At 44.4% G+C, this 17082-nt stretch overlaps 1 protein-coding gene across 1 annotated transcript in view; it reads left to right on the top strand.

The window, feature by feature from the left end:
* The first annotated feature begins 475 nt into the window (after nucleotides 1-475).
* The window catches only part of METAP1 (methionyl aminopeptidase 1), a 30528-nt gene continuing 13921 nt past the window's right edge, over nucleotides 476-17082 (top strand). The window contains exons 1-4 of the mRNA XM_055797285.1: nucleotides 476-636; nucleotides 10218-10269; nucleotides 15220-15332; nucleotides 16666-16726. Coding sequence (XP_055653260.1) covers nucleotides 523-636; nucleotides 10218-10269; nucleotides 15220-15332; nucleotides 16666-16726 — 340 coding nt within the window. The 5' untranslated portion in view covers nucleotides 476-522. The remainder of the gene's footprint in view (nucleotides 637-10217; nucleotides 10270-15219; nucleotides 15333-16665; nucleotides 16727-17082) is intronic.

Below are 17082 nucleotides of genomic sequence, written 5' to 3'. Positions count from 1 at the left end.
CACACAGCCTCGCTGGTGAAATACAGGAGGGGACAAGAGAGGCGCCCCCCCCCGCGGGGGCCGCCTGCCGCCCCCCCCAGCCGCGTTTCAAAGCGAACACCGCTGCACCTCCGGCGCACCGCGGGCGCTCGGCAGGATCTCGCCGAGGAACAGCAACGCGAAGCAAAAAGCAGGTCTTGACACCTCCTGTACAAATCAGTTATTAACAGCGCGCCACGCGGCTCGGAGCCAGGAGGCGGGGGATTAGAAGCCTGGCTTCTCTCTCCCCGTACCGCTGCCACCTGGCCCCGGCCCCCCTCCCCGGCTCTCCTCCCCGGGAATTACCGCTCCTGAAGGGCACCTGCGCCTCCCGCCGCCGCTCCCCCGCCTCGCCCCGCGCCTGCACGGAGGGCGGGCGGAGCGGGCCGGGGCGGCGCGGCGCTCAGGGCCTCTCCCCTCCCCGCCCGCCTCAGCCGGCGGCACCTCCGGGCGGCGGCTCCTCCCCCGCCGCTCGCCGCGCCGCGCCTGTGGCAGCCCGGCAGCATGGCGGCGGTGGAGACCCGCGTCTGCGAGACGGCCGGCTGCAGCAGCGAGGCCAAGCTGCAGTGCCCGACCTGCCTCAAGCTGGGCATCCAGGGCTCTTACTTCTGCTCTCAGGTGAGGCCCCCGCGCTGCCGGCGGCTCGGCTGGGCTGGGCTGCGCTCCCCTTCCCTCCTCTCCCCTCCCCTCCCCTCCCCTCCCCGCTCGCCTGCCCGGCGGCCGCCCCGGGAATCCGCCCGTCCCCACGCTGCGGGCCGGGTTTTCCTCTGGCGGGCGGCTCGCCGCGCTGCCGGGCTCCGTGGAACGCTCTCCTTTCGCGGGGAGGAAATACGGGAGCGGTGGGGAGGACGGTAATGAGATTTCCAGTCAGCAAATGGGGCCGGCGTGCGAGCGCGGGGCCGGGCTCCGGGCGTGCGGCGAGGCGGAGGAGCCGGCTCCTCTCGCCTGCCCCCGCCCGCCCGGGCCCGGCCCTCGGCGTCCGGGCTCTCCGGCCAGCCCGCGGGGTCCCCTTGGGCTCTGGGGAGGGGGCGCCGCCGCTTGGCCCCGCAGAAAGTTCCTCCGCACGGGGCGGAGGGGTGGTGGAGCCTGGGGGTGCTGGGCACGGGTGGGGCGGGAGCCCTCTGCGCTTCCTGGCGGGGGGGGGGGGGGGGAAGCGGGACCCCGCTTCTAGAGAGCAGCTGTGGCGTTCGTGAGGGGGTGCACGTTTTTTTCTCTGCCTGGAAGTGTGGAGGGTGTCCCGTGGCCGTCCCGTGTCTTCACCCCCCCCCAAAAAATATAAAAAAATAAGGGCTTAGTGGGACAAAATGAGACGTGCTCATCAAATCCTAGCGTGTGCATTTCTGTGTCTGCATCGGCTCTGGCTCTGGAATTGCTTGGCTTTGATAAACACCGGGAGACTTGTTGCTCTGAAAACAGATCTTCTGTTTCGTTTAAATACGAGCTTTTGGGGAAATGATTTGGTGCTTTTCCTTTTTTTTTTTTTTTTTTTTTTTTTTTAAATGCCCTTGGATATCTCACTTTGAGTGTACCAAGCAGAGAGATTCAGGTCAGGCCAGTTGTACAACTGTCAACTCCTGTTAAACATATTCTGTAGGCCTCTGCTATCTTCACTTGCTGCCACAGTGGTAATATAGTTTCGTCCTTAACTTAAATAGAAGGGACTGTCTGACGGCTGTTGAATGGGGGGTTTTGTTCATTTTTTTAGTAACTTTAAAATGCACAGTGAAATACATGACCTAGTCCTTCTGAACTTTTTGTATATGTCATTTCAGTCAACATCACTGAGGAAGTCTGTGTTTAATTCAAAGAGTAACCACAAACTTCATTGTCAGAATTATAATTCGGGGTAAAATAATTGAAGTTTTGTAGGTGAACTTAGCAAAATTATTCAGTCACATCAAGCAGATTAATTTACTAATTGGAGAATTGTTTTTTCTGAGTCAGGCTGTAAACTGGTAGTTATGGTTTGCATAGGACTAGGGGAAGGCTGCCCACGTGCATGTAACACACCCACTGCACGGCTTCTGGTACTTTCCCCTGAGATCTGTGGTGCCAAATGCTGGGAGTTGATGCTAAATTGGATATACTGCAACTCGAAATTGTTCTGACAATTCTGTGTCTCTGTTTCCTATGTGGTGCTTATAGCTGGTTTGTAGGATTTGCTCTGCATTTCACTACCCGTTTTGGCATGTCTGATGTAAAACTCACGGTAAATTAATCTTCAGTGTATACAAATATTAGTTGACGATGACAAAGCCATTTGTTAACAGACCAAACAAGTCTATGTGAGGAGTTCTAGTAACATCTTCGCTCCCCTCTGTCCCCTCCCCAACTCAGCTAACTTCATATAGGATGCCGAGATTCTTGTTATCTATATGTTAGGTTTAATTCTTTTGAAATACCTGCTACTGTTGTAAGGTAAAAGGGGAATTACCCAACCTATTTATTAGGTTAACACAGGCTGCTGGATAACTGGCTACATGCCTGTAAAACTGTGCTGCCTAGAAAATAAAACACTGAACTGGGAATTCCAGTTGTAGTCCTGAGTGATCTTGGGTGTTTTGTTCCTCCTCACTGTCCTTGCTGTCCTGATCAGTAAAGTAGGTAAGCAAAATGATTCCCCATATGAAAAGTGCTTTGAGGGTTTTGGGGTTACATGTTACAGGAGAGAGAAGGAAATTGATGGCAGCCTGTTTTCAAGATGCACAAAAAAATGTCATCGCTGAGAGAAAAGAGTCCCTGTGTTCAGCCTGCAGTAAGGACTTTCAGACCCCCTTAGTACCTTCTGTGGGGTCCAGCATGGGGCTGCCCTGAGCTTCCAGCTCTCCCCATCATCTGCTGTGTGCAGTGGAGGAGACTCACAGTAGTGCTCCACGGGTGTCTTGCAAGCCAAGGTCGGGAGGGTAGGTGAGGTGCCGCTGACTACCTGGCTGGCTGTTCAGATGAAGCATATGACAGGCAAAGGAGTCTTAAAAGCCAGTATGTTTTCTCTGACTTCCAGCAAGTTTCAGCTGACAATACCGGACTGGTTGGCATTCGTGAAGCTTTTCTGAAGTTCTCTTTGGTGTTTTTTTTTCCATTGTGGTATTACACATGTAAATAACTGTTAAGTAAGCTAGTGAGTGTACCTAGGATGTTATTCCACCTTACAGCACAGCCTGCATTATATCTGGCGTGGTCTTGTTAATGACGCACATTTCTACCCCTTCCATTAAGCTGGCCCTGATTTCTTGGTGAGCCACTTCTGCAGTTTGTAGGGTTTTCTTTTAATGGAGGAAAAGCAGTTGCATTACCTTTTTTTGCTGGTTTAGCTCCCTGAAGCTGTGCACTACAAGATCATAAAACACCAGTGCTTCAGGAGCATGCTGCTGTTGTGGCCCAGTTTTGGCATAGCCGTAAAGTCAGTCTGGCCTTACTGAATGCAGTGGTGTTAGCTATGGGTGTGCAGGTGCTTACTCTGGGCTGAGGGCAGGATGCGAGGTGACAAGTTACCTGGCATTGCTTCAAGGGGTAAGTGCATCCGTATGGGCATGGATGCTAGGTGGATTAGTATGCTTGGAAGCTTACAATGACTTGTTCATACAGCCGAAACTCCAATCAGCACCAAACCCAAATTTGTCCGTTTTTCTCCAGTGCCAAGAATAAACAATAGGAAATTGTGAACTATTGTAGAAAGGTAGTATGAAGCAATGTGTTTGGATTATAAATAGTAGCGTATAGTTTGCTAAGAGAACATAATGCAGGAGGTACAAGACTGAGAATCTCAGTGTAGTGAGGCAAGTGATTAAGCATAGTTTTTTTGTCGCTGTACATACAGAATTAAAGTGAACTTTGCAAGTAGATTGTATGAAGACAGTGATTTCCCCAGTGTCATTTGTGTTTTCCCTTTCCTCTTCCCCAGCTACATTCTTTCACTGTCTTGCTTTTTTTTTTATAGAGACTCACTACAGCGTTCCATGTGTTTTATTATCTTAGATTGAATGACTGTATCTCACTGTGTCTTCTGAATGTGGAAGTAACACAGATGCCAAGCATCTCAAGTGTGTTGTTCCTCTTACTAAGATGAATGTGCTGTTGTGAAATCTGCATTTATAGATACACATCACTTGTGTGAGAATTATGTAGTATACATAAACAGTTTGTGTTTAAAAATCACAATTCACGTTTCTTCTATGAGCCTTCTACAAGCTGCTGAATGATAAACAGAGGGAAATTAGTAACTGTTCTTGAGATCTCCAGTTACCACATTCATATGAACTTTCTAATTGTAAATTGGTATCTTATTAATAATTTTGTGTTGCTTTCATGAAAACTTCCTCTCATACTATTTATATCTCTGTAAGTGTCTCAGATGAAACAGAGTAGTCTCAATTTTTCTGTGGTGTGGACTGGATGTTGGTGTGGGGGCATTGCTGCAGCCAAATTCAGAAATACTTATTTCTAGCCACCCAGAGGAAACATTCTCTTAGTGTAAAGCCAGTGGCCTGTGCAGCATTTTTTTTTCCTTCAAGAGGTGGAGGCCACAGATTGTTAGCAGAATAGTAGTCCTAAATTATTCAAGGAGAATGGTTGTCCTTCCCTGCTTTGTGTGCCCATGTGTTGTCAGTCCCAAAGAGGCCCAGGTGTACCAAGTAATGTGGTTATAGAGTCAAAAGTGAGGACCATGACATGGTGAAGTCTGCTGCATGTGAGCAGTGGTTGGACTTATGTTTTAGGTGTTTGAAGGGAAGCGATTTCTCTGAAGGGTACAGCAGGCAGCAGCAATCTCTTTCACAGTACTGGATACCTACTGGCAGGGCTCTTTCCATCTGAGGTGGGGTATGACTTCTGAAATACTAGTGACAAGGATGAAATGCTGCTCTGGCTTCCCAGTGGGTTTGTACGCTGATTTATTCCTTTCTGGGAGGCACAGTTTCACTGATACACAGACCTGGGCCCTTGATAGCTTTGAATGCTCAAGGTCACAGCAATTTGTGAAAAATCATGGTCCTGAAGAGTGATGGTGTCCTGTCCCCTGCATTGCTATTTCCTTTCACCTTCAGTATGTTGGAGGTGGGGAGCAGGAATCAATGGACCTGGATGAAACTATTTTTTGTCCTCTCCTATGTCAGACCATAAGACGTAAGTGCCGTGTCTCATTCTTGGTTCAGTGTTCTTTGGTGTGCCTAAAATAGGCTAAAACCTGCTGCTTGGATCCAACTGCAACACGTATGGGTTTTATGGTCCTCTGCAGATACAGTCTTCTAGAAGATCTTTTGACAGATTTCCTTTGCCAGGAAACTGACATTTTTAATTGCCTGTAAATGACCATAAATACCTGTGTCTGTGGCAAATGCCTGATTACTGTTGAGGCACAAATATGGAGCCCTGAGAAGCTTCTGAAATTAAAACTTCAGACTCCTACAGGCAGGCTTTCTGAGCTAGTTTTCAATATACAAAAAGGATGGTCCAGTTTTAATTTCTCTGTTCCAGTGTTCCTTCATTACTCTCAAAAATCACTTGTATAACTCTGTAAATCTGAAAAGTTGCAAAATGCAGTTGATTTCTCAAAGGAAGGGTTCTGTCATGTGGGATCCAGGAGTCTCTGGGTGAGATCAGGCTTTAGATGAAGGAGAAAGCCAAAGCTGCTAATATCAAGGTGCTGCATGTAAGTTCTTCCCTTGGATTTGAATCTGAAAGCACGTATTCAGCTCTTCTGAAAAACTCACTAGTAGTGTATGCTGCTTAGGTTAGTTTGGGAATTTTGCACTGAGTTTTTTCAGGCCAGAGGCTGTCTCTGTGGGCTTGTACTGCACCTAAACGAATAGGGTTCAGCATGCTAAAAGGAGGCAACTTCTATTCTAACATCAAATGTATTAACAATTGCATTCCTCAACATACTTGCGTTTATGGATAAAATGGGCAGTTAATCTATATTGCATTAAATATATAGATCACTGGTAACTTGATATTTTTCTTAAGCTAAATGGCATACTTAAGCTTTTTGTCTTCTGTTTTGCATACCTTCAAGGTAGTTTGGTTAAAAATGAGTTCTCATTAAGCAAAACTACATGATTTCAAATTAAGCCCAAGACAATTTTACATTCCAAAGGACATTGTAACATTCTGTTTAAAAACACCTGCTCAGAATATTTTAAAATGCAGCATACTGCTTGGCACTGTTTTCTAGATGTTTGCCTATTACAATTCAGGGTATAATGACCTGCGAAGAGACAGCCAGTCTGTCCCCACAGTCTAGATTCTAGCTGCCTTTCTTTTTGTTTTGTTGGGTTTTTTTCCCTGTAGAATAGGTATTTTCAGAAGTTCATCACAGTGGCTCTAAATGATGAGCACAGTGGATGGATAGGGGTAATTTTGTTGAAGTTGGACATGAGTTGGAGTTCTCAGTAACTGTACAGTGGGGTAGTTTTTGCATACCTGCTGATGGGTGTATTTACAGCATCAAATGCCAGGTTGTATAAAGCAGAAGTACTTGAAGGTGAAGGGAGCCTGAAGAAGAGTGTCAGCCTTAAGGCTGGAAATTGCTGACAGTGTTGGCAGAGCTAGCTTTAAATGAACTGCTGCCTTGCAGAGGCAGTTCAGAAACACAGTGTGCCTTCAATTCTGTGTTGTGGTGCCTACATAGTAGCTTCCTGTACTTGGGTAGCTTATTTAAAGCTAGTTTGGTTATGTCTGTGCTATACAGAGTTTTGCAGTGTAGTTATATCCTAATCTTGGTTGATTTAGCACCCTTTTCTCCTCTGGAATTTGCAGTTGGCTGTGTTTTTCTACCTCTTAATCAGGTTGCGTGGATACATGAACCAAAGAATAAGAAGCTCCCCATTATTACTATAAAAATGACAATAAACATAGGAAAAAATTCCTTGCTGAGTAGCTCAATAACTGTTTTAAAGGGTTTTGTTCTGTTCTTTCAACAGCTGATTAAAAAAACCCACCTAATATATTTGGTAATGATCATTGTGTTCCTAGCAAAAGTGCACCCTACTGTAAAAGAAATTCTGCTGTGCTCCATGATTCTGTCAATATTTCAACCGGTAAATAGATGCTGGGCTGAGTCCTTAAGGTAAAAATGATTTACAGAAATAACATGGCTTCCACAAGGTGATCCAAGAGGAATTGTTCTAGATCGTAATGCTGATTGTGCCTTTGGTTACCTTCTGGTAAATGCACAGGTTCTGGTGAACACTGGGTCGAGCTTGTCTCTGAACAGAGAATCGGTGGCATTGGCTGAAGAATGACTTGAAGCCAGAAATGTTGTTAAAGGTTTAAATGTGTTGACAGCCTCTGTGTAAAACTAGCAATTGCATTATAACGTTTTCAAATATAGCCATGTGAGGTCATGTGTTTCTTTTAATTGTAACACAAAAAAATCTTTAATTTCTTTTTGTTAGTATTAAAAATCACCATGGATTTTTTTTCCTGGAGTTTGTTTATTTAATCATTGAAAATTTTCTATCCTGATCTGTATATGGCATAGGAACATGGAAGAATCATTAGAGACAGGAATGATAACAGGAAGATTGAAGTAAATGTCTCAGCAGAAGGCTGAGAGGAGAAGGCTTAGTGGAAAGCAGAATTTTCTCCAGAAAGTGGCTCAGATGGAGAGAAAGGGTAGCTTTCTTCACACGGCTTGTCAGGAAGTCTGCTGTATAGAAGGTGAGAGTGTTTGCAATATGCAGTGGTTCACTGGTAGTGCTTTGTCGCCAGAGCTGTGATTCTCCAACCTGTGAGATGACAGCTGCCATATTTTTATCTGGAATTACCGAGACAGAGCTCTGCAGGCATGTGCAATGTAGTGGTTGTGCAGTAAGTTGTTGAATATAAATAGTTTGTGTGTACCCGATAAGTCCAGTGCTTACAGGAAGCATATGACTGATCCTACACAAAATACATGGATTGTAGGTGGATGTGCAGCATATCATTTGAGTGCCTTCCAAAAGTGTCAGACCAAGACATATTAATTGATTGTACACTGCATGTGTAATAGCCTGTGCTTATAAAAATGCTTTGGACTTGCTGTGTGTAGTTGCAGTTGATTGATGTGCATATGTCTGGGATGTCCTGGTATACAGAGGCTTGTTTGGAGCTATGCTGTAGTAGTTCTGACAGAGCTGCTGTTCCTCTGGAAGTAGAGGGCAAAGTACAATCTGGGAAGCATGTTTGGGAAAACTCAGACATATGGGAGCCTTATGCAGGATCCTTTTAGGTTGCTTACAGCCGCAGGAAATAAAAAGCCAAAATGGAGCCTGTCGGGTCATGCCAGCGGTGTGCTGTTTGCCTGATGCTGTCTGGTTATGGGGCTGGCAAAGGAAAGACTGTTGGAGTTGGGGAAAGGAATGGCATTGCAGAATACACCCCAGAATTTCATGGGGAAGGAGAGAACGAAACACAACCAGTAAGTGCCACAGCTGATGTATGTCTTCACTCCCCAAATGCTCCTTTGTATCCCAAAAAGTGCATTCTAGATTTGCAGACTTGGTAGCTGCTCTAAGTCCTTAGTTGTGTAATCCTTCTTGTTCTCCTTCAGAACAGAGGCTTGTTGTTTAAAAGGGGATTAAAACCATACCAGCGCTTCAAGTGTCCTTGAAATAGATTTTTTTAGCTTTTTAAATTTTTTCTTAAAATAGGCCCCAGTTAAAACTGCTCCTTTTCTCCCAGCTCTCCAACAGAACACAGATAATAGTGCAGTGCAAAAGTCTGTGTATGCAGTGGGTTATACAAATGTGACAGTAAAGCCTTCTGCTGTTTGTTCAAAAAGACTTTTTCTCTGGTGATCGAAATTGTTGCTTTCAAAGCTTCTTGTTGTGCAGACCATTATGTAGCACCATGGCCTGTCAAGTGCCAGTCCACAGAACATGGTGGCTTCAAGTCTGTGGTGTAGAAGAGACCAAACAACTGGTTTTGCTAATGAGGGAAATGGCACACAACAGAGTCCCTTTGAACACAGGCATACTTGTGCGCTACTTTACTGTGGCTTTGTGGATACAATTTGATAACTACTGGTTGCAAGACTAGTGAGAAAATGGGGAAAAGATGGCTCTACAGGAGTAGACAACTAAGAATGCTCAATAGCAACCATGAAGCAGGTAGAATGTTAATATGCTAGGCTTAGTTTACAGATCTGTTATCTTGGACTGGTTGTGTGTTGTATATATTAGGTTGAACTGGTGAACTGGTTGTTGGCTCTGGATGGTAGTTTACAATGATGATTCAGCATTAGTATTGTCTTCCTTATAAAGGAAAACAGTCTGCTTCCTGCCTCTTTCTTAAGAAATTCAGCTGTTATTGTAAATGATTGGGATTAGTTGTTTCCTAATGGTTTTGAGTGTATGTAATCATTGAATTAGACTTTCTGTTACAAACCCAAGTAATTTCCTAATTAACACCTTACAGGACCACCTTTAATGCTGCCTTCTAACCTTTTCTACTTAGATCTCTCCTTTTTTCATGTCTTTCCTTCATCTTAGTCTGTCATTATTCATCTCCAGCTGCCAGCCATTTCCATCTGCCCCTTTGCTGATTCATTGTTCATCACATGAACTGCTCTGTTTGTGCTTGGGAAGAAGAAAAACAAACTACTTCTTCACAGTCACTCTTTTCTTGAATTCCATTTCAACTGTGTCTATTTTTTTCATTTCCTATTTCCATTCAGTAGCTCTCACTTCCCCCCTTTAATCTATTTCATTTGTTCCCCTGTGATCATTCTGATTGGCCTCTGTTGCTGTCATATGCTGAGGAAGGAGGCAGAAAGGATGCAGTTAGCAGGAGGAGATGGTTTCTTGTAGGAGCCTAGGAGCCAAGGGAGGACCATCCTACACACTGCAATGCTGTAAGATCTGGTATGGAGATAGAATGCTGTGCTTCGGCCAACCCAGAGCAACCATGGCATTTAGTTAATCATTAAAATGATAAGGGGACAATATTTAGTAGATAGGATTAGATCGGCGTGTTTCACTGTGATAGGTGCACCTGTTTGGCTATGCTTTCTGTCTATTCTAGCTCATAAGCTGTTGGACGTAGTATTTTCTATTGTTAAGACTAGCAGTTACAGTAGCCTTTACAGCATGTTGCTATAAGGATTAATGAAATCAGTCTTCTAGTTTTCTTTCAAAATACAGTTGCTTCTTTATTTTGTGAGGATGGCATGTTTGTCCAGGATAATGCTACTTAAAACACATATATTTTGTTTGCAATTCTAGGAATGCTTTAAGGGAAGCTGGGCCACTCACAAATTATTACACAAGAAAGCAAGTAAGTAAATTTTTTAAAATCCATTTTAATATTGTTTTGAATTTGTTTTGTCCTCTGCAGCTGGCTCTAGATGGCCCTGCTTGAGCAGGGGGTCGGGCCAGATGACCTTCAGAGGTCCCTTCCAGCCTCAAGTATCCTGTGATTCTGTGTTTAAGAATGGTATTGATTTTTCCAAGATACCTGGCACTGGATTCTGCATATCTGAAATTTTGTCCAGTTCCTAGTAATCTAAAGTTCTATGTAAAATTTCAGAGGCTGTTGTACAGAAATCTGTTTCTGTTGTGTGAAGTATTCCTTGAGCTACATTGCAAGGTATATGAACAGAGACAGGGGGATGCTGAAATAAATGACAAGAATAATAAACCTTATTATAAGGCATTGCAAGGCTTGTTCCATCATAACATTTTGATGTCTAATGTAGTAAAAGGCAAGAAAGTGGGAAAGGTTCTTTCGAAGTCTTTGTGATTAGACACACTTGCTGGAATGCAGGCAAGCCAGTCAGAGTGCAGATGTTCTGTACGTTTGGGGTGCACCCCTTTGGGAAAAAAATAAAATACTTTTGTGCACTGACACAGCCATTGATAGGGGGATGTATCATAGATAGGATTTTCTTGAGTTCAGTTGAAGGTAATAAGTGTCTGTATGCCTTAGTTACAGCTGGTAGCTCTGGCACAGAAATACTAGCAGACTGGTAGATTCTTCCTTGTCTGAGTGGTAAAAATAATCCATAGAGTTTGAAACCAACCAAACAAAAAGAGAGAGCAGACCCCAGTTCTGCCCCCTTGCCGCCTCCCCCCTGCTCCTATCCCTCTGCCCATCTTCATCAAGCCCTGCTTAGGGAGGTGGGATTCAAAAGTAAGTGACATGGCAGAAATTTAAATCCTCAAATAATTAATCTCCTCCTTTTCTAAAACCCAGTAAAACTCCTTTTTCCATAATAAATGCTGCATGGTGAATAGGTTGGAGTAGCACAGATAATTACAATTTTTTTTCCTTCTTTCTGCCTTCCCAGTGTAGAGTTCACACTTGCATTCTGTGTCCTATTTGTACCTGCATGGATGTGAAACTGTCTTTGTAAGTAGTTCTAGTAATACTCTGGTGTGGTCTTCTAATACTGCTGTTTATCTGACAGCAAATTTTTTTTTATGATTCCACTAAATCCATAATCTTGTTGGCTTCCTGGATAATTGCTCAGCCCATAGTGAGCTGGCTTGGTTTTGATAGCCCTCAAGACATCAATGCAGCAAATGACTGAAGCATCTCAAGGGAATCCGAAATATTCCTTATTTTAAACTTTGGATTTTTTAAATTATTAATTCTCAGTGGTTCATCTAAACTGAATGTCATGTGAGCAGATGGCTGAGATGTCAGCTACAGAGATTCTGAGGAACATGTTAGGGCTTGCAATGGCAGACCTTTTGCCATCTCTTCATTCTTGTGAGATATAAAAAGAGAAAGCAAGTTATCAGATTATGAGTTAAAGATTGATGCTCTTCTGGTATTTCTTAACCCTTACCTCCTCTTTCAGAGTAAATATTTTTCCTTTTGGTGATGCTCATGGTCTACTTGCTGCAATCCTTTATGTAAACACCTTAAATCTGCCCTATTAAAACCGTGTTATTTGTGAATGAAGTCAGTCACTGGACCACATTAGACATGAATTTCACAGGTTTGAGAGACCTGGGTTGGGACCATCTTGTAAGGTGTACACACTGCCTGTCCTGAAATGCAGAACTGGAAGCATCTGCACTCTCTCCGTTAGATCTGGTGGGGTGTCAGGCTCCATATATTGGAATGAACAGATGGATACCCTCCTTCCCAGCCCAGGTAATTTCTGTCACTGAATTCTAAGAGAAATCACAGAAAAGGAGCATTCACCTGCAATGCAGGACTGTTAATTGAAGGGATAATGAATGTTTCTGTAGAAATATGAAATCCTGTGACTGGATTGGAATAGAAGGATATAGGCTCTTTAGGAAGGATAAGGCAGGGGAGGTAAGGAGAAGGTATCGCTCTCTGTGTCTGTGACCAGCTGGATTGCATGGACCTTTGCCTAGGGATGTATGAGGAGTTGACCAAGAGCTTATGGGTCATGATTAAAGGGAGAGCAGGGACAGGTGACATAATAGTGGGTGTTTGCTACAGGCCATCCGACCAAGAAGACTGAGCAGATGAGGCTGTCAGTAAACAGATAGGAGCAGCCTCACGTTCACAAGCCCTGCACCTCTTGGGGGACTTCAGCTCCCCCAATATCTGTTGGAGAGATGACACAGCAGGGCATAAGCAATCTAGGGCGTTCCTGGAATGCATTGATAAAAACTTCCCTCTACAAGTGCTAGAGGAGCCAATGAGGAGAGGTGCTACGCTGGACCATGTTCCCACCACCAAGGAGGGGCTGGTGGGGAATGTGAAGCTCAAGGTCAGCCTTGGCTGCAGTGACCATGAAATGGTGAAGTTCAAGACCTTAGCGCAGTGAGGAGGGCGCACAGCAAGCTTGCTATGCCGGCGTGCAGGAGAGCAGACTTCAGCCTCTTCAGGGGTCTGCTTGGTAGAGTAGTGTGGGATAAAGCCCTGGAGGGAAGAGGGGCCTGAGAAAGCCGGTTAATATTGAAGGATCACCTCCTCCAAGCTCAGGAGCAGTGTGTCCCAACAAAGAGGAAGTCAGGCAGAAGTGCCAGCAAGCTTGTGTGGATGAACATGGAGCTCCTGGAGAAACTCCAACACAAAAAGGAAGCCTACAGAAGGTAGAAGCAGTAATAGGTAGCCTGGAGGGAATACAGAGAAATTGTCCAAGCAGCCCGGGATCAGGTGAGGAAAGCTAAAGCCCTGGTAGAATGAAATCTGGCCAGGGATGTCAAGGGCAACAAGGAAAGCTTCTATAAGGTACATCAGTGATAAAAGGAAGACTAGGGAAAATGAGGGCCCTCTCTGGAAGGAAGTAGGAGACCTGGTTACCTGGGACATGGGGAAGGCTGAGGTACTCGACTACTTTATTGCCTTGGTTTTAACTGGCAAGTGCTCCAGCCACACCACCCCCATAGCAGAAGGCAAAGGCAGGGACTGGGAGAATGAAAGACCAACCACTGTAGGAGAAGGTCAGGTTGAAGACCATCTAAAGAAGCTGAAAGTGCACAAGTCCATGGGACCCGATGAGATGCATCCACGGGTCCAGAGGGAACTGGCGGGTGAAGTTGCTAAGCCCCTATCCATTGTATTTGGCAAGTTGTGGCAGTCAGGTGAAGTTCCCACTGACTGGAAAAGGGGAAATGTACCCCCCGCTTTTTAAAAAGGGAAAAAGGAAGACCCAGGCAACTACAGGCCAGTCAGTATCACCTCAGTGCCTGGCAAGATCTTGGGGCAGATCCTGGAAACCATGGTAATGCACATGGAAAATAAGGAGGTGGTTGGTGACAGCTGGCAAATTGGCTAGGGGCAAATTGTGCCTGACAAATCCAGTGGCCTTCTACAATGGGGTTCCAGTGCTGGTGGATGAGGGAAGAGCAACTGACATCATCTGCCTGGACTTGTGCAAAGCTTTTGACACTGTCCCACATGACATCCTTGTCTCTAAACTGGAGAGATGTTAATCTGATTGATGGACCACTTGGTGGGTAAGGAACTGGCTGGATGGTCACACTGGGAACAGTTACAGCCAACTGCTCGATGTCCATGTGGAGACCAGTGACAAGTGGCATTCCTCAGGGGTCATTATTGGCACCAATGCTGTTTAATGGCTTTGTGGTGATGTGGACACTGGGATTGAGTGCACCCGCAGCAGATTTGCCAATGACACCAAACTGTGTGGTGTGGTTGACATGCTGTAGAGAAGGGATGTCATCCAGAGGGACCTCGACAGGCTTGAAAGCTGGGCCCGTGTGAACCCCATCAAGTTCAACAAGGCCAAGTGCATGGTCCTGCACATGGGTCAGGGCCATCTCAAGTACAAATGTAGGCTGTGTGGGGAATGGATTGAGAGCAGCCCTGAGGAGAAAGACTTGGGGGTGGTGGTTGACCAGAAGCTCAACATGACCCGGCAGTGTGCGCCTGCATCCCAGAAAGTCAAACGTATGTTGGGCCACATCAAAAGAAGTGTGGCCAGCAGGTCAAGGGAGGTGGTTCTCCCCCTCTACTCTGCTCTCATGAGACCCTACTTGGGAGACTGCCTTCAGCTCTGGGACTCCCAACATAAGGAGGGCATGGAGCTGCTGGAGCGGGTCCAGAGGAGGGCCACAAAGATGATGAGAGGGCTGGAGCACCTCTCCTGTGAAGACGGGCTGAGAGAGTTGGGGTTGTTCAGCCTGGAGAAGAGAAGGCTCTGGGGAGACCTTATTGCAGCCTTCCAGTACTTAAAGGGGGCTTACAGGAAAGCTGGAGAGGGACTCTACAAGGGCCTGTAGTGCCAGGGCAAGGGGGAATGGCTTTCAACTGAAAGAGGGTAGATTTAGATTAGATATTAGGAAGAAATTCTTTACTGTGAGGGTGGTGAGGCACTGGAACAGGTGGCCCAGAGCAGCTGAGGATCCCTCATCTTTGAGGGGCGCGCTTTGAGGACCCTGGTCTAGTGGAAGGTGTCCCTGCCCATGGCAGGAGGGTTGGAAATTGATGATTTTTAAGGTCCCTTCCAACCTAAACCATTCTATGATTTCTTTTGGCCTTGAAATACTCTTTCCCAAGAATGAAAATAAGCATGCAACTATGTTTTAAACTAGAAATTAAAGACAACTTAAATAATTGCTACGCTTTGTGCTTTCAGCATGGTTTGAATAGAGTTGGCAAGATGTGAGTTTTCAATGTGAAAACTTAAGTGCAACACAAAATAACTGCTGCCAGCACTTTCACATATCGGTGTCTAAAATGCCAGAAAGAAACAAATCTAGGACCCCACATTTCTTATCCTTAGTAGGACTGAGTGTGTTGCTGCAATTTTTTTTTTTTTTTTTGTCTTTTCAGAAGATGAAAAAGCTAAGCGTGAAGTTTCCTCTTGGACTCTGGAAGGTGATGTTAACACAAATCCCTGGTCTGGTTATCGATATACTGGTAAACTCAGGCCACACTATCCACTGGTAAGCAATAGGTGCCACTCTGTAGTCCAGCACTGCCACATTCTACATCTGTAACAACTAATGGACCAGTCATGACCTGATTACCTTCCATATTTTAGCTGAGAGAGGAAAGCTTCTTAAGCAGTCTGAACCTGATGGCAAGGGCATGTATGACTATCCTTATTCTGGTTCTTGATGATTTAATTTGACCTATCTCTTGGTATATTGAAAATTAAGGAAGTGCCTGAGAGGTAACATGTATCAGTGACAGGCTTAATCTCATACCTTTTGGCTGTATGTTTTGACGCTTACTCTACATCTAAAGTGCTGGTTCATGTGATGGCTTCTCCTAGCAATTTGCTGTTCTCGTAGTAATGGGGCAGTCTGTTTCAGAAAAACTCAGGTGAGTTGATTTAGAATTTAAAGAAATGGGTTTATATTATTTCATGTTAATGGTTTGAAATAACCTGGTGAGTAAGCTGGTGAATAGCTCTGCTGAAGGAACAGAGGTTATAGTAATCTCCAGCACTGGAATGGTGAAGAATAACTGAAGTCAATTAACATCTTCATCTGTGAAAGGTGGATTTAGAAGATGACCTCAGTTATAGCTGTATTTTTAAATTGCTACAAGTGTGTAGATGGAGTAAGTAAAAGGTCTTCATAGGAATAGTGGCATTCTATTTACATGTGTCTTCTAATAGGCCTGTGCAAGAAATGCTGCCCCTCTGGCATCCTCTCTGTAGTCTTCTCCATGTGTAACAGGCCCATCAGGACAGATTAACAGAGCCTGAGCCCATGTGATTATCAGTGTCATTGGTGAAAGTGTGTTTTGGATATGTCCCAGCCAAGTAATTTAGTAATATTATCATTGAACGTTTGCTTTTTTGTCTTCTGACTGCTGTAGGATTGATGCAAAGGAAAATACAATAAAAAGTGCTAATGACTAGGATGATAAGAAGTAACAATCTTGCTAACAGACACTAATAACCAGAGAAAGGAGGGATGTATTTGGAATGAGTGCATTTGCAGTATGGAAAGCAGAATAAACACTACAGTGTAACAGAGATAATATGTTATTAAAAAAAGATAATTATTTACTGGACACATGAAAGTTTTTGATTTTTACAAAGCTGTGAAGTTGGCTGTTAGAGGTTGTATAATATGAAAGTGATAAAGAGTAACAGGAGAATCTTTGAGAATTTAAAATTAGAACTGTTTTGGAGCGTTTGCATACTTTTTCTAAGTGGAATTAGCCATATTTCACTGTATTTAATTTTGCTGCATGAGCCTCTTGTTTTTGTGGAAATCCTAAGTATTCTTGCAACCTAACCAGCTTTGACTATGATTTATTTAGACGCCAACAAGACCTGTGCCAAGCTATATTCAGAGACCGGATTATGCTGATCACCCACTAGGTAACTTGAAACAAATAACAGTTATGGAGTGTTGTTGCTTTGTGTTTTTCATGCTTTAAAGGCTTCTTCAATTAAAAGAAAGATACTGGAGAAGGGAACATTTTCTTTTCTCTGTTCTTCTTACTCTGCCTCTTCTTTCCCTGCATTAATTGGTTACAATAATAAATATTACTGGTTACAAGTATTTTTTGGAAGTCAAAAGTTTGTAATATGTTATTTTTCAAAGGTGTTCAGGGAAGAAAAAAAAAAAACACAAAAAAACCCCCCAAGGCCTAGTCCTGTGGTTCACTTCACAACAAACAGCAGTAAATTGGCTGTCACAGGTGAATTCTGCTAAGCCATTTTCAGTGACATCA

The sequence above is a fragment of the Falco peregrinus genome, chromosome 2 (assembly GCF_023634155.1).
Source record: "Falco peregrinus isolate bFalPer1 chromosome 2, bFalPer1.pri, whole genome shotgun sequence".
Taxonomy (NCBI): domain Eukaryota; kingdom Metazoa; phylum Chordata; class Aves; order Falconiformes; family Falconidae; genus Falco; species Falco peregrinus.
The sequence above is the reverse complement of the archived record's forward strand: the minus strand, read 5'-3'. Positions and strand labels throughout refer to the sequence as shown.